The sequence below is a fragment of the Zingiber officinale genome, chromosome 4B, assembly GCF_018446385.1.
Source record: "Zingiber officinale cultivar Zhangliang chromosome 4B, Zo_v1.1, whole genome shotgun sequence".
Classification (NCBI taxonomy): domain Eukaryota; kingdom Viridiplantae; phylum Streptophyta; class Magnoliopsida; order Zingiberales; family Zingiberaceae; genus Zingiber; species Zingiber officinale.
In genome coordinates this window covers 7293194-7310282 of record NC_055993.1, presented here as the reverse complement: position 1 = coordinate 7310282, position 17089 = coordinate 7293194, and the positions used below count along the sequence as shown (strand labels likewise).

Below are 17089 nucleotides of genomic sequence, written 5' to 3'. Positions count from 1 at the left end.
TAATTTTATTCTAATAAATAAATTTAATATATCTGTCTATATTTTTCATAAGTAGAGTGTAAATTTATAAATTCAATATCAAAACTATTAATTTTCATTTAAAAGTTGATTCATGAGCTTAACGAATATGTTCACGAGCTAACGAATCGAGTATTGTGAACCTTGAGTTTGACTTGTTTATCTTAATGAGCCTCATTAAATGAGCTCAAACGAGCTTTTATCGAATCGAACTTCAATAGCTCATGCAGTGGCGGATCCAGGAATTTAAGTATGGAGGGGTGATCGCGGTATGAGCTGAGCACGACTAATTTTTTTTTAACGGTCAATTAATTATATGTAATTTAAAATATTTTTTAAATAACTTCGCATACAACCTGCCATCATGGATATGTTTCGTTCAATTACTTAACAACACCTCGAATTAAATTATGATGATTAACAAAGATATAAATATCTTGATATTTTCACTATCGATGGGTAAATAATAGGCTCATCGAATAAGGAGTCAATTGCTAGAGGACATATATTTTTGAAAAAAAAAAATCCTCCAATCTTCTCACTATTTGAGAGTGAACTGAAAATTAATCCGAGAACGAACGGTAAAAAAACACTTATAGGAACGAGGTCATCTATTAACTTAAAAAAAAATTAGAGGCATCATATTACAGAATTTATATTATTTTATTTTTGAAGAATTTAAAATTTATATAAGTTAGCTCATTAAATCAGGTGACCGTCCCAAGTTAATAGTACGGTAAAAGAAAGGCGTCGTCTTTCGCGACCTCTTCATCAGGAGCTTCTCTTCCTCTTGGAACCTCGATCCTGTGGCGACACAAACCCGGAGCTGAAAAGACGCTGCCGCCACCGCCTCTTTATCCTTTTATCAACACAATCTAAGCAGCAGACCCACCGGGCCAATCCGAAGATGGTTGCCCTCTTCGTTTTCTCCGTTGTTGGCCTTGGATTCCGCTTCCTCGTCGCCCTCGAGAGTCACAACTCACTTGGAACCCCATAATATTAGGGGTTCCACCGCCGGCAAAAGAGGGGGGGATGACTGCCGACGTCGCCCCCTAGTGGATCCGCCCCTGAGCTCATGAGCGGCTTGGTTCATTTACACCCTAGCTATATTGTTGCAATCAATTAAAAATTTTAATTTGTATTTAAAAAATTATTGCTCTTAATATAACAAATCTGATTCATTTTGATCGAAATCGACTAATAGATCTAGAAAATTCAAAATGCCATAGAATCAAATCATATATATTCGTTTATTTTTTTATTATATTTATGCTATCAAATATCATTTCCATACACGAGCAATAATCTTTAAAATATGAATCAGATTTTTTAATCGATTACAAATTTATAACAATCAATTCGACATTGTTCATGACCACAGTAGTATTCTGAATCAACCGCTATGAACTAAAGTTTTTTATGGGTTATCAAGATAAATCGGAAAGTACTAATGGACATTGATCATGTCCGAAAATCATGAAGAAGACTAGCTGGGGATGTGGCTTCTCAGTTGATCGTGTGAAGACTGCGCTTCACTCTACAACACTGGAAACGTCAGTGTCGGGCCAAGGAAAGGGTCCCCGGTGTTGGCCCTCCGACACTTAAGTCAATCATCGGAACAGTAGAAAACGGAGCAACCTAGCAACAGTGAAAGCAGAGGCGTGAACAGTGAATAGCACATACCTTCGCCGATGCATGGACTCCCATTTATATAGTGCCACAGTGGGTCACACACACGTTCCTCAATGCATGAGCACACTTTCCCAACTATCCTATGAAAGGACATGTCAGAAAAGTGTCTCTAACACTATAATTTAACAAGGCATGCAAATCCCTGATGAGACAGAAGCTTCTGTCATACGATTTACCTGTTGATCATCCCCTATTATCAACGACATTACCTCCCAAAGAGATATTAAGAGATACGGGAATGGTCCTACTGTTCGGTCGAGCGGGGTAGCCGTTCGACCTGGACTCCTCTGCTCGATTGATCTCTGTTGTTTTTCCCCGTAGTGACTTGATTCAGTAGATTATTTTCGCTCGACCCGATCTATAATGAGCATCTAATGTTCTTGCCATAGTGTTCCTGGCCGGATGAGCATTCTGCTCAGACGAGCCACCTGGCCGATCGAACACTTCATGCCCGATCAACAGTTGGCGTCGATTTTCGCTCGGCCATCTTTGGTGGGATCGTTGACCACCGCTGACCACCTTGAATTTGACTTATACGTCGGTTGTTGTCTCTGCCTTTGGCCCACGCTTGGTGGGCCCCCTTTATTGTCACATCACAAGTCTTCTCCTTAAGTTTAGTCGAAAGAGATTGTAAGTCCGACTGATTGGACAAGTAGCGTCTTCAGTGACCTTCCCCTGATTGGGCATTCTCTGTTTCCGAGCTTCTAATCGGCTCATATCATCTTTATAGTCGTCGTTCTGCTTTATCTTACTGACCTAAGCTTGGAACCGTAGCTTGGATATGGTGACCATTGAAGTCAATTTAAAGTCGTCGCTCGGCTAATTAATTTCATACTTGAGTTTAGAGCTGCCCCTCGACTATCATTTACATTCCTGGGTTTAGAACTGCCTCTCGGTTATCCTTTACACACCTGAGTTTAAAGCCTCCACTCAGCTACTAATTAGTCAGAGATCTGTGATGGCCGGGATGGTTGGCGGCAACACTTAGTAATTTTTCCATTTCTCTTCGCTTTCATGGGCACATGCCTTTTATTGGTTGTTGACGCCCTCTCGATTTCTGGGACATTGTGCAAATCTCTAGTCATTATGGCTGAGCACACCGCCCATACCTTTTAATTAAGCCCCATTAATGATTCCCTGTCGTCGACCGCCATGTGTCTCGATCTCTGCCGTTGCACGCTTGATGTGACAGGCGAATATCCGCGACTGATATGATAAGCACCGTTTTAAATTCAACGATCAGATCTCTGCCTTATTTTGCGTAACCCTTGATCGGACAACCCAGGGCGGCATTCCCCTAGGTTTATAAACCCTTCTTCAATCAATTATCATTAGGGATGGCAATGTGACGGGATGGGATGAGACAAGGGTGGATTTGTCATCCCCATCTCCATCACTAAATTATATCTCTGTCTCCATCCCCGCCCCCATCTCCGATTTTGTTTAACCGAGAAATCTCTATCCCTGACCTCATAGGGATTAAATTCTCATAACCATCCTCATGCCATCTCTGAGAACAAATTTAAAAGGATGTCGAGGAATCTTCACCCTCGTCCCCATCTCCATCTTCCATCATGTCGTATCGAGGCGGGTTCAGGGATGTGGATAGCATCCTCATACCCACCCTGTTCAACTTGCTAGGATTTGAAAAATCCTTGAACCTGAACTTGTAAAAAAAATTTGAATCTGCCCCCATTTTGGGGGTTTCCCACAAGACCTCCAACCCGTGAGGAAAATTGACATCCCTAATTGTTATAGTGTAGCAATTGATTCGGACACTGTTTATCAACATAGTAATGTCCCAAATCGATTGCTACAGTGTAGCATGTCTGGACACGAAGAGAGCTAGAGGGGGCGATGAATAGCTTTGTTCGCTTTTGATTTGCAGTGAATACTTGAATAAAAAATCTTCATAATGCTAACACCCTTATTTTTTATTTGGTATCCACCCCCTTGAGGTGACTAATCCAAAGGCTCACTTCTCATGATACACTATGAAAACCTCCTTCTAGGAGGTAAAGAAGTTTCGTACAAACTCAAGCGCAAGAAATACAAATAAGAAACACAAAATATGCTATAAAAGAAATCAAAAACGACTTTACAATATGAAACTTTCTTTGCTTGCTCTTTTCTTGCTTTGGATTGCCTCTTGGTGGTAGAAAATGCAGCATCAATTCTTCTCCAAACACCCAAGAATCGGCGGTGAAAATCCTAGATGGACTCCCTTTTATATGGACATTGTTCGAACTACTTTTTTGCCTTCTAATTGATTATATTTTTTTCTAATCAATTGTCACATCAACCGACCATCCAACAATGTACAAACAGCTCTTTTTCAAACCCATAATCGATTGGTGAGTCATACCAATTGATTCGGTGGCTTCTAATTGATTGCCATAATCAATTCAGAAGATTTTTATTCGTAAGATAAAGCAGTTTAATCAATTCCTCATTCGTTACTCAATCTTTTTGTTCTCTCGCAAAAAAGGCCCCAACCGATTAGTCCAATCAATTGAGAAAGGATGAATCAACTACCTCAATCGATTCACCAACCTTTGTTCTCTCACGAATCTGTCAAGAGAAATCATGTCCAATCGATTGGACTAAGCCCAATAGATTTCGATCCTCAATGTATTTTCACAAAGCACTCCCAATCGATTAGATACTCTACCTAATCGATCGGAGCAAGTCGATCTGCCTAATTGATTGACATTGGACTAATCGATTGATCCAATTGATTACTCAACCCTAACCCACTTAATCCGAGTCTAGGGTTCTCTTATCCAGCATTCGGTCAACTGTGATTTGTTCGGACTTCTTCACCAAGTGTCCGACCCTCCCACTTGGACTTTTCCTTGTTAACTTCCGTTTGACTTCCAATTACCAAGTGTCCGATCATCCTTTGGCTCACTTGGACTTTCTCCTTACCAACTTTTCATTGGACTTCCGATCACCAAGTGTGGTCCTCCTTGATCTACTAGGATTTTTCTCTTGCCTAACCTCAGTTAGTACTAGTCATTTGGTAGACTTCCACCCTACCTAATCTCAGTTAGGGTTTTTCCCTACCTAACCGCAATTAGGGGTTTCCTTTGCCAATGTGTGATCCTCCTTGACCTACATGGACTTTCCTTTATCTAATTCCGCTAGGACTTCTATTTTCTAGTTTTCAACTAGGTCTTCACTACCTAGCCCCGCTAGGACTTCCACTGTATAGTTCCCAACTAGGACTTTACTATCGCATAACATCTAGTTAGGATTTTTCATTGTCTAACCTTCAGTTAGAACTTTTTCAAAAAAGAATTCAGTCACCCCTTGACATACTTGACTTCTCTCTCACATATTATCAAACATTGAAAGTCAAACTCGAGTCAATCTCAAGTTTAGTCAAACTAATCAATCTTGACCTGAGGACGATTGCACCAATAATCTTCTTCTTTTTGATGTTTAACAATATGTTTATGTTATGCTAACCCATTAACCCAATTTCCATCTTCATCCTATGTTAAAGTATGAATGAGAGTTTCTTAACTTAAACCCTATATTCTTCTCTTTTGACGCACATAAAAAATCTTCTCTACAAAATTGATCCTTTTCGTATTTAAACTTCACAATGAATGTCTCATACATTTCCATTTTCCTCAATGCTTAGCCTTAAGCATAAATCTGTTAAAAAAAATTATCACAATCATGCATTTAGAGTGTAACTCCCCTTCAAGATATGCTCCAACTTTTATTATTGCACCAACAATGATTTGGAGTTCCTAAACATTTAGGAAATCCTAAAATTAGAGTTATGAGGTTAAAAGTTCAATCTTAAATCTAAACCTCTTTCTTAACTTTAAGTTAGTCTCTTTTAACCATTCATTTTTTATTTTTATCAAGAAAATTATCCTTAAATGCTTACCTAAGTACTTCAAATGGTTATGGATGATTAAATTGACTGAATGTATCTTAATGGATTGAAAATAGACCACTCAAGCCAAAGACTACCTTGCTAATCGATTGGTTTCAACTATTAATCAATTATAGCATGTCCAAATCAATTAGTGTCCAATGCCAATTGATTCTAGCGTGCCCCAATCGATTGATAATAGTGCATAATCGATTGGACTTTCTAATTTTCTAAATCAATTTTAGATTGAATTTCAGAAACTCTTAAATAATTATACGATTTTCTAAAAAAATATGAAATTTCATATAGACATAATTTATGTCATATACTATTAGGGAAAATAGTTGTATATGAAAATACCTCCCATTTTTAAATAATAACATAAAATTAAAAATTATTGAAAACTTCAATGTTTCACTCTACTTTGTATCTAATTGCTCAATGGTAATTACTATCAACAAATAGACTTCACCAAGGTTTTCCAAAATATTTTTGAAGTCATTTTCAAAAATAATTTTCAACCACAATCTTTAGGCTAAATGCACATGACTTGCACATTAACTTTTCCCATGATTAGACTTCATATAATCCATATATTTTGATAAAACTAAAACTCAAATAGATATATTAAATTAACATGTTGAGTTTTATTCATATTCCTAATATCTCATTTGTATCAAATATATCTTCATACACATACAAGTCAACTCTATAGTGTTTGTGAGATGTAAAATAGATTTTTCCCAAACTAAGGGATCATTCATCTCTATATGGTATTTTAATTTTGATCATCGTACTTAGGATGCCAATTTATGTCATTGTCCTTAATTACAAGGAATTTAAAATAATATATGATAAATGCTTATGCCATACATCAAAATGTATATTTCTAAAAGAAAAATTATCATAGCTAAATGATATATATGACATGACATATAGTATTTTCATAAAAATATGAATGTAATGTTTGATATCATGACATATGATAGGGCACATAAAAGCATGACAATTATAGCTCTTAAGAAAAACTATCTAGATTTCCTATCATAGTATTTTCAACTAATTGCTAAGTCAAAATAAACCTAAGTTACCCTTATCTCCTTTAGAAAAATACCAAAGTCTCAACTTCACATTCCTTTGAATTCTATCATATTTATATCAATTTAGTCAAACTTCAAAATTTTAATTGACACACTTTTTACTCTTCAAGAGTAAAAATTAACTCTCATTTTCAAGATATCACAATACTTGAAAAAATTTCCTAAAGTGCCAACTTCACAATAATTGAGTTAACTACCTTTCTAATTAGAGTTGACACACTCTAAACCCATCTAAAGTGTAAAAAACACACTCTTAGAAACTCAATATCTATTGATGCTCCTTAGGTGTTCTTGGTGTTCATTAGAGATAACTTCTTTTGATACCTTAGCTTCCTAATGACTTTTCTATGCTTATTAGAAGCTTTAGTTATACTAATTTTCTCAAAGTCAACTCTAGGGATAGTCTCCCTTGTAACCTTGACTTGACTTCTAGACCTAAGTTTAGTTCCATATAGCTATGAAATTAACCTTATGTCTAGAAGTCAAGTCAAGATTACAAGGGAGGCTATCCCTAAAGTTGACTTTGGAACTCTATGATGTGAGGACATCTTGTCCGTGGACTTAGATTTGTACCCTAAACTCTTCTTGTCTATAGATGGCCATTGTTTTTCTATTGTATTATGAGAATTATTAAATGTGATTATCTTATGTAGAGAGAATTCTAATAAAATTTCGGTTGTTTTTTGAAGTAGGTACGCTACCGAATCATGGTAATTCTTCCTCCTCTTCCTTCTTGTGTTTACTCTTTCTTGTATATTTTTATGTCGTTGCTTCACATGATCTTTTTTTCTTTTCCTCTTTTTCCACATTAGAGATTGAGGGGCTCTCTTTACATAACATTATCAAATCAATCTTAGTTTTTGAATCTCACAACTAGAAACAATTTAAATCAAATTGATATTTATAAAAGGTTCATCCTTGCAAACTGTGTTCATTACACTAATTACTAATATAGTAAAAAATGATTATGCTTGCTTCCAGATTATATGAATAAAATAAATTATGAAATTAATTTATAACCCATTACTAAATTGATTAGGTAGTTACCAAGTCGCATGCATTTTAAGCTAAAGTATCTCAGTCGGCTGTAAGAGGAAGAAAAGGGGAGACATGGCAAGGGCATGGGTTCCAGATGCTCTGAGCCATCGGCATCAGATGCAAATGGGGACTCATGAGCCAGAGGAATAACTACCTAAAGAGGATCTAAGCACAATTTTTGGACTCAATCCGCAATTTTTATAATTTGTCATGTTCAAGATTTTAGGATTAAAAATTTTAAAGTTTTAGAATTTAAAATTTTAAAGTTTCATTTAACTCAGCTCTTCTAATTTGCTCTATTTTAACTAATTTTCTTAGGCATAAATTTATTATCTTACCTATTTTTAGTAAATTGATCGGCGCACTTAACACTTCTAAATAGATAAACGAAATCAACTAATTCACATCTAATGTTCATTTGCTACCATGATTTAGGTGGGTTTTTTTGAATATATAAATAGGAAAAAATATTTTTATATTTTATAAACATCTTTCTAAATAAATAGTAACAAGGATAAATATTTAAAAATAATTGATCCTCTTAATGTTTTTTATCAAATAAACTCTAGTCACAGCTTTTAAAAAAAGATGCATTAGAAATTAATTTTTTATTATATATATGATCACCAAACCTCTTTTTATTTGTGGTAGTAACTTGTGATTTCTCTAATAATCAAGCTATTATTATTTTTTATTAATTTTGTGACGCATATATATATATATATATATATCATAAAAAGAAGAATATTTAGTATAATATGTATGATATATGCGATTTCAGTTGTCGGCTTTCACTTATTCTCTAAGCAAACAAGTAGTAAAGTTGGCAGTATGAAAAGAATTTGTTGTGCGATTATTAAAGATCGTTAATAATACACATTAGAAAAAATGGGCAAAATAGTAGGAATTATATTTTATAAAATCCAGTTTAAGAAATTGGATCCGTCTTCGCCAAGAAGTGAACACGTTTTATCTGGTGTTGTTTTTTTATCGGGCGGATGTGAATCCGAATCCAATAACCCGACAAGTTCCGAACTTCTTTCTTTCTGATAACTACCAGATGGAGTTGTGCTTGTCGGGCCGTGGCCACAACCCTTGAGAGCATCTTCATCAGGTTTTGTATTTCTTTGGCTTTTGGTATTTTTTTGTTGTTGCCTTCGGCTTCGTCTTCATCTTCTGTCATCGCGTACTGACCTTTTGTTGGAAAGGTGCGGGCTTTTGCCCCCTTTCGGCCGCGGAGATCGATGTTCGTTTGCGACCCATGGATCCCCCTTTGAATCGTTCTGCCGCAGAGGTCGAAGAAGATGAGTGGGGTAGGATCTAGCTCTTTTTTTATTTGCTAAAGATTTGATTTTGATGATAGATTTCTTGCTTTTAGAGTTCTCTAGGACTGATTATTCCCTGGAAATCGTAATAATTTTGGTATATAAATTTTATTTGTATAGTAGATGGTACCAATTTAATTCACATGACATAGAGCGTTCCATGATACCTCCTTGTATTTGATTGTTGTTCGTGCACTTTCTGTATCCTTGAAGAATTCGGAGATTGCCTTGTGTAAACTTTTAAGTCTTATATTTATTGGTTTCGCTTTAAATTAACAGTACATGAACGAGGCCAGGGAATTTGAGACTTGCATTTCCTTGGATTATTGGACAGGGAGAAGTGAACTTTAAAATATGTTGGGGAAAATAAGGTCTATATACTGTATTACTGTGTGATCCTGCATCTTGATGGTGGATGAGTTTAGTTAAGTTAGATATTTCTTCAACTCGAATTCCATGGGTGGAGGAATAAGAACACGGATAATGATTTAGAGACCATCTTCATCTCCTAACATATGCTTCTTCTTGAAGTTCCCCCAGAAAAATGTTCTGAAAAAAAGGAGCGAGGCTGGATTACAGAAAAATTTTAGGAGATCTAATTTCTTAGGCATGAGTATGCCTTAGCCTTTATTGTATTCAGACAACAACCTTAGAAAACAAAGAATTTGAATTTGCTGGCGATGATTATCTTAAGTCAAATTGGTATTCCTGATTGGTGGATAATTTCAACAAGACTTTTTTCTTATTGTCATTAAGATTCAATGGTCATGTTTATTTTCTCAGTGTGGATAATATTCGTCTTTCTTTTAAACTGCACAATGGCTTGAACAGAATCTCTCAAGTGAGATAGGTTTGCTATATATATATATAAGGCCTGTGAGATTGGCGATGCTTGATTTTTTATATGAGGTAATTTTAGTTGTAGTTCAAATTCCTAACAAACAAATTCTTAAGAAGCTTAGTAGTAATTTGATTGTTTAGAATACTAGGCAACAGTGGGGGTTGCAGATATATTTTAGAGTGTAGCACAGTAAAGATGACAAAATGTTGTACAAACGAACCCGTTTAAGTACATAAACAAATTGATGAGCAAGATGCAATGGAAGTAATTGGCAAATGTACATCCTAACATTTCTAGATTGAGTTATTGAGCACTCTTAGAATTATTTTTGTTTTTGATAATAGATAACTGAATTCAATTCAGGATTCTTTGCTGGCAAACAATGCTCTTCCCTTCCAAATCTTAAATTAGAGGAAAGAGGTAACTTAGCCACCAAAGATTTGCCTTCAATTTGTTTTTGTTTTTTTTAATTAAGAAGCTTTTCTTTTGATAATGCATGGAAACAAATACTATTATGAAATTAGTAGTGCAACTCCAGTTGAGTGTCATCTTCATTGCCATGCTTGATAAAAACCCAGTATTTTTGAAGCAGTATAACTGACATTGACTTTCAAGTCATCATTTATAATCTACTGTCATTTGACATTTACAGCAAAGGCTCCTTCCGGAACACTGCTTCCACTATTATTTTTTCTCACATTGCATGCTAGTGAAAACCCCAAACAATTTCTAGCTCATCTATTTTTTCTTCAGTAATGCGTGTGTTTGGAATCCTTTATTTCTGTTCTCCTATGAATTGTTCAGCAAAGTTTCCATCACAAATTTCACTTAGTAAAGCATATTCTATGTCTAGTGTTGACTTTAGGATACAATTTTATATTGATTTTGTACAAAAGAATGGATTAATGTTTCTTATCTCTTCACTCCTTTTCTCCTATGTTTCTTTTATTGATTCGCAGACCACTAGATGCCAGAAGAAAGGAACTTAGTTCTTATGCATCATTCTCATATTTCAAGCTACTTTAATTGCATTTATGTCGTATTCATGTGGCAGATACTGATGGATTTGTTATCCCAAGCTTGACAATTGAGGATCCAGATTTTGCTAATGCAAATGTGCCTGCAGTAACTGATCCTATACCTCCTGTGACGGTCAGTGCACAAATGTGTATTGTATCACTTAACTAGTTCATCAGTTTTCTAATAATAGTATGTAGCTCAAATTCCATCAATAATATGCTTCAAACAGACAACCAAAGAAGCTGAGAAAATCTACTTGGGACCTCATGGCGCTCCTCCTCAAGCTAAGCAACAAGACTCAAACCCAGCCAGCCGTAAGCAGCGCTTTAAACACAAACTGAGGGAAGCAGACCGTAGGCATTCAGGAACCGGGCGCGAGAACAAGATAGAGTCACTTCAACAGCTCGTGGGCAGTAAGGTAAGCAGCGGCAGCATGCCGAAGAGTTCTCCCCGAGGTTGGTTAGATCCACATTGCCATGAGTCTCTGTTCGAGAAGCATCACTAGACAAATTTTCAAAACTGTAGTCATCACCCCGGGTATTCACTCACATGGGCCTTTATCATCGTTATGGACATGTTGTCTTGGTAGTTGAATCGAAAAAGCATAACTTTTATTCTCACCAGCTTTTCTTTGGATTTCATAAAGCTTTCCATTTTTTGGCGATCGAGAATGAAGATTTCCTACAAGAAATCGTGTTCACTTTTCCAAATTAAATGTATTGATTATTCAGTATCGAGAGAAGCAGCGCATGCAGGATTAAATATCTACCGAGCTTGAAAACGACTGGTGTTAAGGTGAAGATCTCTGCGTTCCTCGCCGGGCCACGCTGGAGCACTGAGGCCACACGAACTGAATCCCTCCTGCTTCATCCCAAAACTCCACGTTACACTTCCCAACTCTTTAAGTCTTGTGATCGCCAACGCAACTTGATCCACGGGCTTTCTCCGGAGTAAAAATATTCGTCATCACTGTGCAGCGGGGATCATCTACTACCGTCGTCGTCGGGGATGTCCAAGTCTCGTCGCCGAAATAGCTCCGGCGAGCTCGATGTCTTTGAAGCTGCGTTATACTACTCCGGCAAGGTCCACGAAGCCAATCTGATCGGTATTCAAAGATCGGTGGTGGAAAGGAGGAGCGTGGATGCACCCGGCGGAGAAACCACGGAGTTCTTCCAACGCCTAGCAAAGGCAGATTGCCAGTCCAAAGACAAAGGAGAAAGGCAACCGTGTTCCGCTGCTAAGTTGGCTAGCTTGATTCGATCATTCTTCAACCAAGTGATTTCGAAGAAGAAGGCTTCGGAGTACCTGGAAAAGCAAGCAAACAGAAGCAGCAAAGAAGGATGCAAAGAGAAGCAGCAAAGCCATTCTTCGACTAAGTCCACCGACGGATACTCTGACGAGAAGAGATGCATGGCGAATGCGAGAGCTGCTCTGCCGGGCGAATCTTTGATAGTGAAGGAAGGCGAGTGGCGTGGGGGGGCTGAGGAGGATGATGGTGGAGGAAGCGATTCCAGCTCCGACTTGTTTGAGCTTGAGAGTTATGCCATGGGAGTTTGCAACTCCAAGTCCTACTTATTCATGAGACCAACTTGGAAGTAGTCATGATGCAAAGGGAATAAGGAAGTCAAATGTGATGCTGGAGATTGTGTTATTGAATATGTTTATTTTTCTTCACAAATTTGAACTCCAGAATCATGTAATGTTGTTTGTTACCTTTGAACTAGTTCTGGCCGGGATATTTCAGTTAAAAACATTTTTCTTCTGTCAGCGTTTGTGCCTGCTTGATGAGCTGAAACCACTACCGGAAGCTGAGCGCCCGATCCTAAGTTGTAGTTTTAATGGAAGAATGTAGTTACAAATCTCACTTCACTTCTTTTATCTCATTATTTTCTTTGCTAATAAATATGTGTGTTTGTGTATATCTTACATTCCTCACTGTTGGTGGTTTTTCACTTCAGTGAATTTTATAAATATTTTTTTATTTATCTTCGGTATAAAATTTTTATGTGCATGTATTTGGCAATGATTAGCTCGCTAGATTGGGCCTTGATTAGGCCACTAGATCGAGCCACCAAATCAGTTTAACGATTACACATCCCAATGGAAACTCATTTGCGTAATAATAATGTCTTTATCATTATTGATGATGAAAGCCTGGCTAGAAATATGGCATCTTCATCATTGTCTAAGAACTAAGTTGTAAGTAATCCATTGATGGAGACTCTCTACTTGCTGAAAACACATCCCAACTCTTCCAGATTCAATCTATTCTCTTCTTATATATAAAAATTATGGTTAAAATCTATCGAAGTGATTTGTTTACCAGTAACCGTTGGGAGGTATTCTTCAAATCTCCATCGTCCCTTTCCTTCCCTCCCTCACCAAACACATTGCTTCAGAACAGAGGAACGAAAACAGTGGATAGTAATCTTCTTCTTCATAAAGACACACGATCGAGCACCTCTCCTCACTCACTCAACAACAGAAATTAAACAGAAGCAGGAGGTGGTGATCTAATGGCGATGAACGCGAAGGATGAACAGATGCGCTGGAGATGTTCGCTGAGGACATCAAATTATCTTCTTTCCCTGCTTGTTATTGTGCTGATGTTCTCTGTTGCAGGTTTATTCCTTTTTTTTTTTTTGTAAATCTTTAGACAAATTAATGAAAGTCGATCATGGTGATCGATCGATCGATCATTGTTTGAAACTGCGCTGCAGAGGCATATGATCCGTTGGACCCGACTGGAAACATAACCATCAAATGGGATGTGATCTCGTGGACAGCTGATGGGTACGTGGCAGTGGTGACGATGAACAACTTCCAGATGTACCGGCACATCATGAGCCCCGGGTGGACGTTGGGTTGGACATGGGCGAAGAAGGAGGTGATTTGGTCGATGGTGGGCGCTCAGGCGACAGAGCAAGGCGACTGCTCCAAGTTCAAAGGCGGCTCGCCGCACTGCTGCAAGAAGACGCCCACAATACTCGACATGCTCCCCGGCGTTCCTTACAACCAGCAGATCGCCAACTGCTGCAAGGGCGGCGTGGTGGCGTCCTACGGCCAAGACCCGGCCGCCGCCGTGTCGTCCTTCCAGGTCAGCGTCGGCCTCTCCGGCACGTCCAACAAGACGGTGAAGCTGCCGCAGAACTTCACGTTGCTGGGACCCGGCCCCGGCTACACTTGCGGCCCGGCCAAGATCGTTCCCCCCACCACCTTCTTCACGCCCGACCACCGGCGCAAGACTCAAGCTCTCAGTAAGTTAATTTGCCGTTCTCGTAATCGAAGATTAATATTTAAAATTCCCGCTGACTTTCCCGATCGGGTGCGTTTGCAGTGACCTGGAACGTGACATGCACCTACTCGCAGTTCCTGGCCTCCAAGCATCCCAGCTGCTGCGTCTCCTTCTCATCCTTCTACAACGACACCATCATCCCCTGTTCCTCCTGCGCCTGCGGCTGCGAGACCAAGACATGCATCAAGTACGCATTCCTTAATTCCCGCAAACTTCATCACTTAATCAATTAATTAATTAATTCGTGCAGGAGTAACTCCAATCAGCTAAACTCGCCGGGGATCAACACCCCGAAGAAGGACAACTCGCCGCTGCTGCAGTGCACGCATCACATGTGTCCCATCCGAATCCACTGGCACGTCAAGCTCAACTACAAGGACTACTGGCGAGCCAAGATCGCCATCACCAACTTCAACTATCGCTTGAACTATACCCAGTGGACGCTCGTGGTCCAGCACCCCAACCTCGACAACATCACCGAAGTCTTCAGCTTCGATTATAAGCCCCTCCTGCCCTACGGAAACATCAGTAATAGATATATGATCGATCAGTTCATGCTTTTGTATTAATTAATTAATTAATTAATTAATCCCCTAGCTCTTCTCGATCGTCGCATGCAGACGACACAGGGATGTTGTACGGAATGAAGTTCTACAACGATCTGCTGATGCAGGCCGGTGCCTATGGGAACGTCCAGTCTGAGCTGCTGCTGAGAAAGGATGAGAGGACGTTCACCTTCAAGAACGGATGGGCGTTCCCTAGGAAGGTATACTTCAACGGCGACGAGTGCAAACTGCCGCCGCCGGATGCTTACCCTCACCTGCCGAGTTCTTCCCCCGTGACCGCTCGACTTGCAGATCTGCAGCACCAGCTTGCACCGGCAGTGCTTGCCTTGTTGCTAATATTCCTGTCATGGTAGAAGTCGAAGATCATGAGAAAAATTCTTTGGGCGGTATATTCAATCTAAATCATGTGTTCGATCGATCATCTCAAATCTACTGTGAGCCTAGCTCTATGTTAAATGACAAAAATTCTTGGGTTTTCTGGGCTCCAAGTTCAAACCCCATGGGCATGCATCACTATGAGTGATATGACGTATTGGGAGCAGCCCCAAAATAATATAAGATTGATAGTTAAGATGATATGAGAAATGTGACACTTAAAGTTAAGGAACAGTAAGGTGTACTCCTCGTGGTCGAGCCTCCTAGCATAGTGTTGCCCAGCCCTAGAATCGGTCGGATCTTAAGCACTCCCCATTTTTCGAGGCCAAGACTCCTAGCATACGGTCGCCCGACCCCAGAGCCGGTTGGACCTTAGGGCAAGGCTCCTCGTAGTCAACAACGAAGCCACCCTACCAGTGTATCATCGTCTTTACTTTCAGACATGATCAAATTTGACGTCGTCTATAGAAACTTCACCTAAATCTGAAATAAGAAGATGGATGAACCTAGACCATTCATAATAGTCACTTTATAGCAAGAAGACTTAGAGTTACTCATAGCTGCCCGAGCGTAGAAATTGGTACAACAACATCAAGTAGCAGTGGAACGTCCTTTGCTAAATGACTTGGCCTTATCTGTGCAGACCCCCATACTGACCAAAGGACATGGGTGGAGGGGCCCACTAGGTTTCCACCAGCTTCTTCTCCTCCAACCAGTTTCATGCAAGCGCCCGCACAACCGATTAGCTCGTTGTTTATGCCCTCGTCTTTGCTCGCATGTCACCGGGTCCTGTTCCGTATGCCCTTTGAGGGTGTGGACCGAGCAGAGATACCCCAAGGATTATCTTCTGAAAATGTACCCACTCGGGATATTTGAAGGGGAAAAGCTATGATGGCTAGTAGCTCTCCTAAGTGAGTCAGTATTCCAATCTCTCAGGAGATATTGGATGATAAATTACCGAGCCACTTCTGACCCTTAGCGATTGGGGAATACGGAGCCACCGACCCAGTGGACCACCTACTTAAATTCGAGAACGTAGCAATCCTCCATCAATATATAGATAGAGTTAAGTACAATGTGTTCCATACCACCCTCTCTGGCTAAGCACTAAGATGGTTTAATTGACTCCCAACTGAGTCCATTTGTTATTTCAAGGACTTCAGTAAAGCATTCTTCCACCACTTCGCTAGTAGTCGCTGCTACCATAAGGCTACGTTGAGCCTCTTTTCCCTCAAGCAGAGGCCCAAGGAGGCGCTGAGAGCGTACATTAAAAGATTAAGTGGCCTTGGATACCCCTTCGGCCACCCTAGAAATTTTAGTGAGAGCTTTCTCCCTAGGGCTCACTGATAGATATTTCTTCTGCTCCTTGATCAAGAAGCTCCTGAGAGATTGACCATCTGCTCGGAAGGATAACCAAGTATATTAACTTAGAAGAAGGATAGTCCACTTGAAAGGAGGTTGCCTTGTTTGCTCTTGCCTCCACTCCCGAGCGCCAAGCCCCTACCCCTCCTCTGCCACACAAAGGACCCCGATCGGGTCATCCACCGCCTCTCCACTAGTCGAGGCCAAACGTGGTTCAACACATGGAAGCCGAATGGATGTGATTCCTCAAGCCCCGACCTACCATCTTTCTGCACTTACCATCATTCGGGAACACACAACACACAATACTGAAGATTGCTATTAGTATAACTAGGAGAGGCGTCGGGCGACCAACCAAAGGTTTCACCAACGTTTGCTGTCTCCCTATCACCAGTGCAATTACTAACTGAACAGTCCCCCAAAAAGAAGCCTCGTTGAGGCTGATTGGAATTAGCAACGACCTTACCAATGAAATAATCGAACCTTGACACAGGTCCCTGCCGAGCCACCGGGCCAACTGAACCAAGAAGAAGAAAACCATGGTAATGCCGCATGGGGAGATATA

At 39.5% G+C, this 17089-nt stretch overlaps 2 protein-coding genes across 4 annotated transcripts; both read left to right on the top strand.

Moving 5' to 3' along the window:
• The first annotated feature begins 8700 nt into the window (after positions 1-8700).
• LOC121974600 lies at positions 8701-11546 on the top strand. Of its 3 annotated transcripts, XM_042525738.1 has the most exons (5): positions 8701-8854; positions 8949-9053; positions 10270-10326; positions 10961-11058; positions 11156-11546. In XM_042525738.1, exons 2-5 carry the CDS (start codon positions 9002-9004, stop codon positions 11429-11431), a joined length of 483 nt encoding a protein of 160 aa, XP_042381672.1. In that variant the 5' UTR covers positions 8701-8854; positions 8949-9001; the 3' UTR covers positions 11432-11546. The 3 variants fall into 3 exon arrangements, with proteins under 3 accessions (XP_042381672.1, XP_042381674.1, XP_042381673.1); XM_042525740.1 differs by lacking the exon at positions 10270-10326 and having other exon boundaries at positions 8706-8854; XM_042525739.1 differs by lacking the exon at positions 8701-8854 and having other exon boundaries at positions 8869-9053.
• Positions 11547-13379: 1833 nt separating this feature from the next.
• LOC121974599 (COBRA-like protein 4) lies at positions 13380-15282 on the top strand. Its single transcript, XM_042525737.1, has 5 exons — positions 13380-13548; positions 13647-14183; positions 14264-14408; positions 14472-14749; positions 14842-15282. Exons 1-5 carry the CDS (start codon positions 13443-13445, stop codon positions 15138-15140), a joined length of 1365 nt encoding a protein of 454 aa, XP_042381671.1. The 5' UTR covers positions 13380-13442; the 3' UTR covers positions 15141-15282.
• Positions 15283-17089: the final 1807 nt, after the last annotated feature.

Excerpts from the sequence above, each read along its gene's own strand:
- LOC121974599 (XM_042525737.1), top strand. The coding sequence starts at position 13,443 with ATGGCGATGAACGCGAAGGATGAACAGATGCGCTGGAGATGTTCGCTG. Across the intron at positions 14,184-14,263 it reads GCGCAAGACTCAAGCTCTCA|TGACCTGGAACGTGACATGC; the intron begins GTAAGTTAATTT and ends GTGCGTTTGCAG. Across the intron at positions 14,750-14,841 it reads CCTGCCCTACGGAAACATCA|ACGACACAGGGATGTTGTAC; the intron begins GTAATAGATATA and ends CGTCGCATGCAG.
- LOC121974600 (XM_042525738.1), top strand. The coding sequence starts at position 9,002 with ATGGATCCCCCTTTGAATCGTTCTGCCGCAGAGGTCGAAGAAGATGAG. Across the intron at positions 9,054-10,269 it reads GGTCGAAGAAGATGAGTGGG|GATTCTTTGCTGGCAAACAA; the intron begins GTAGGATCTAGC and ends AATTCAATTCAG. Across the intron at positions 10,327-10,960 it reads TCTTAAATTAGAGGAAAGAG|ATACTGATGGATTTGTTATC; the intron begins GTAACTTAGCCA and ends TTCATGTGGCAG.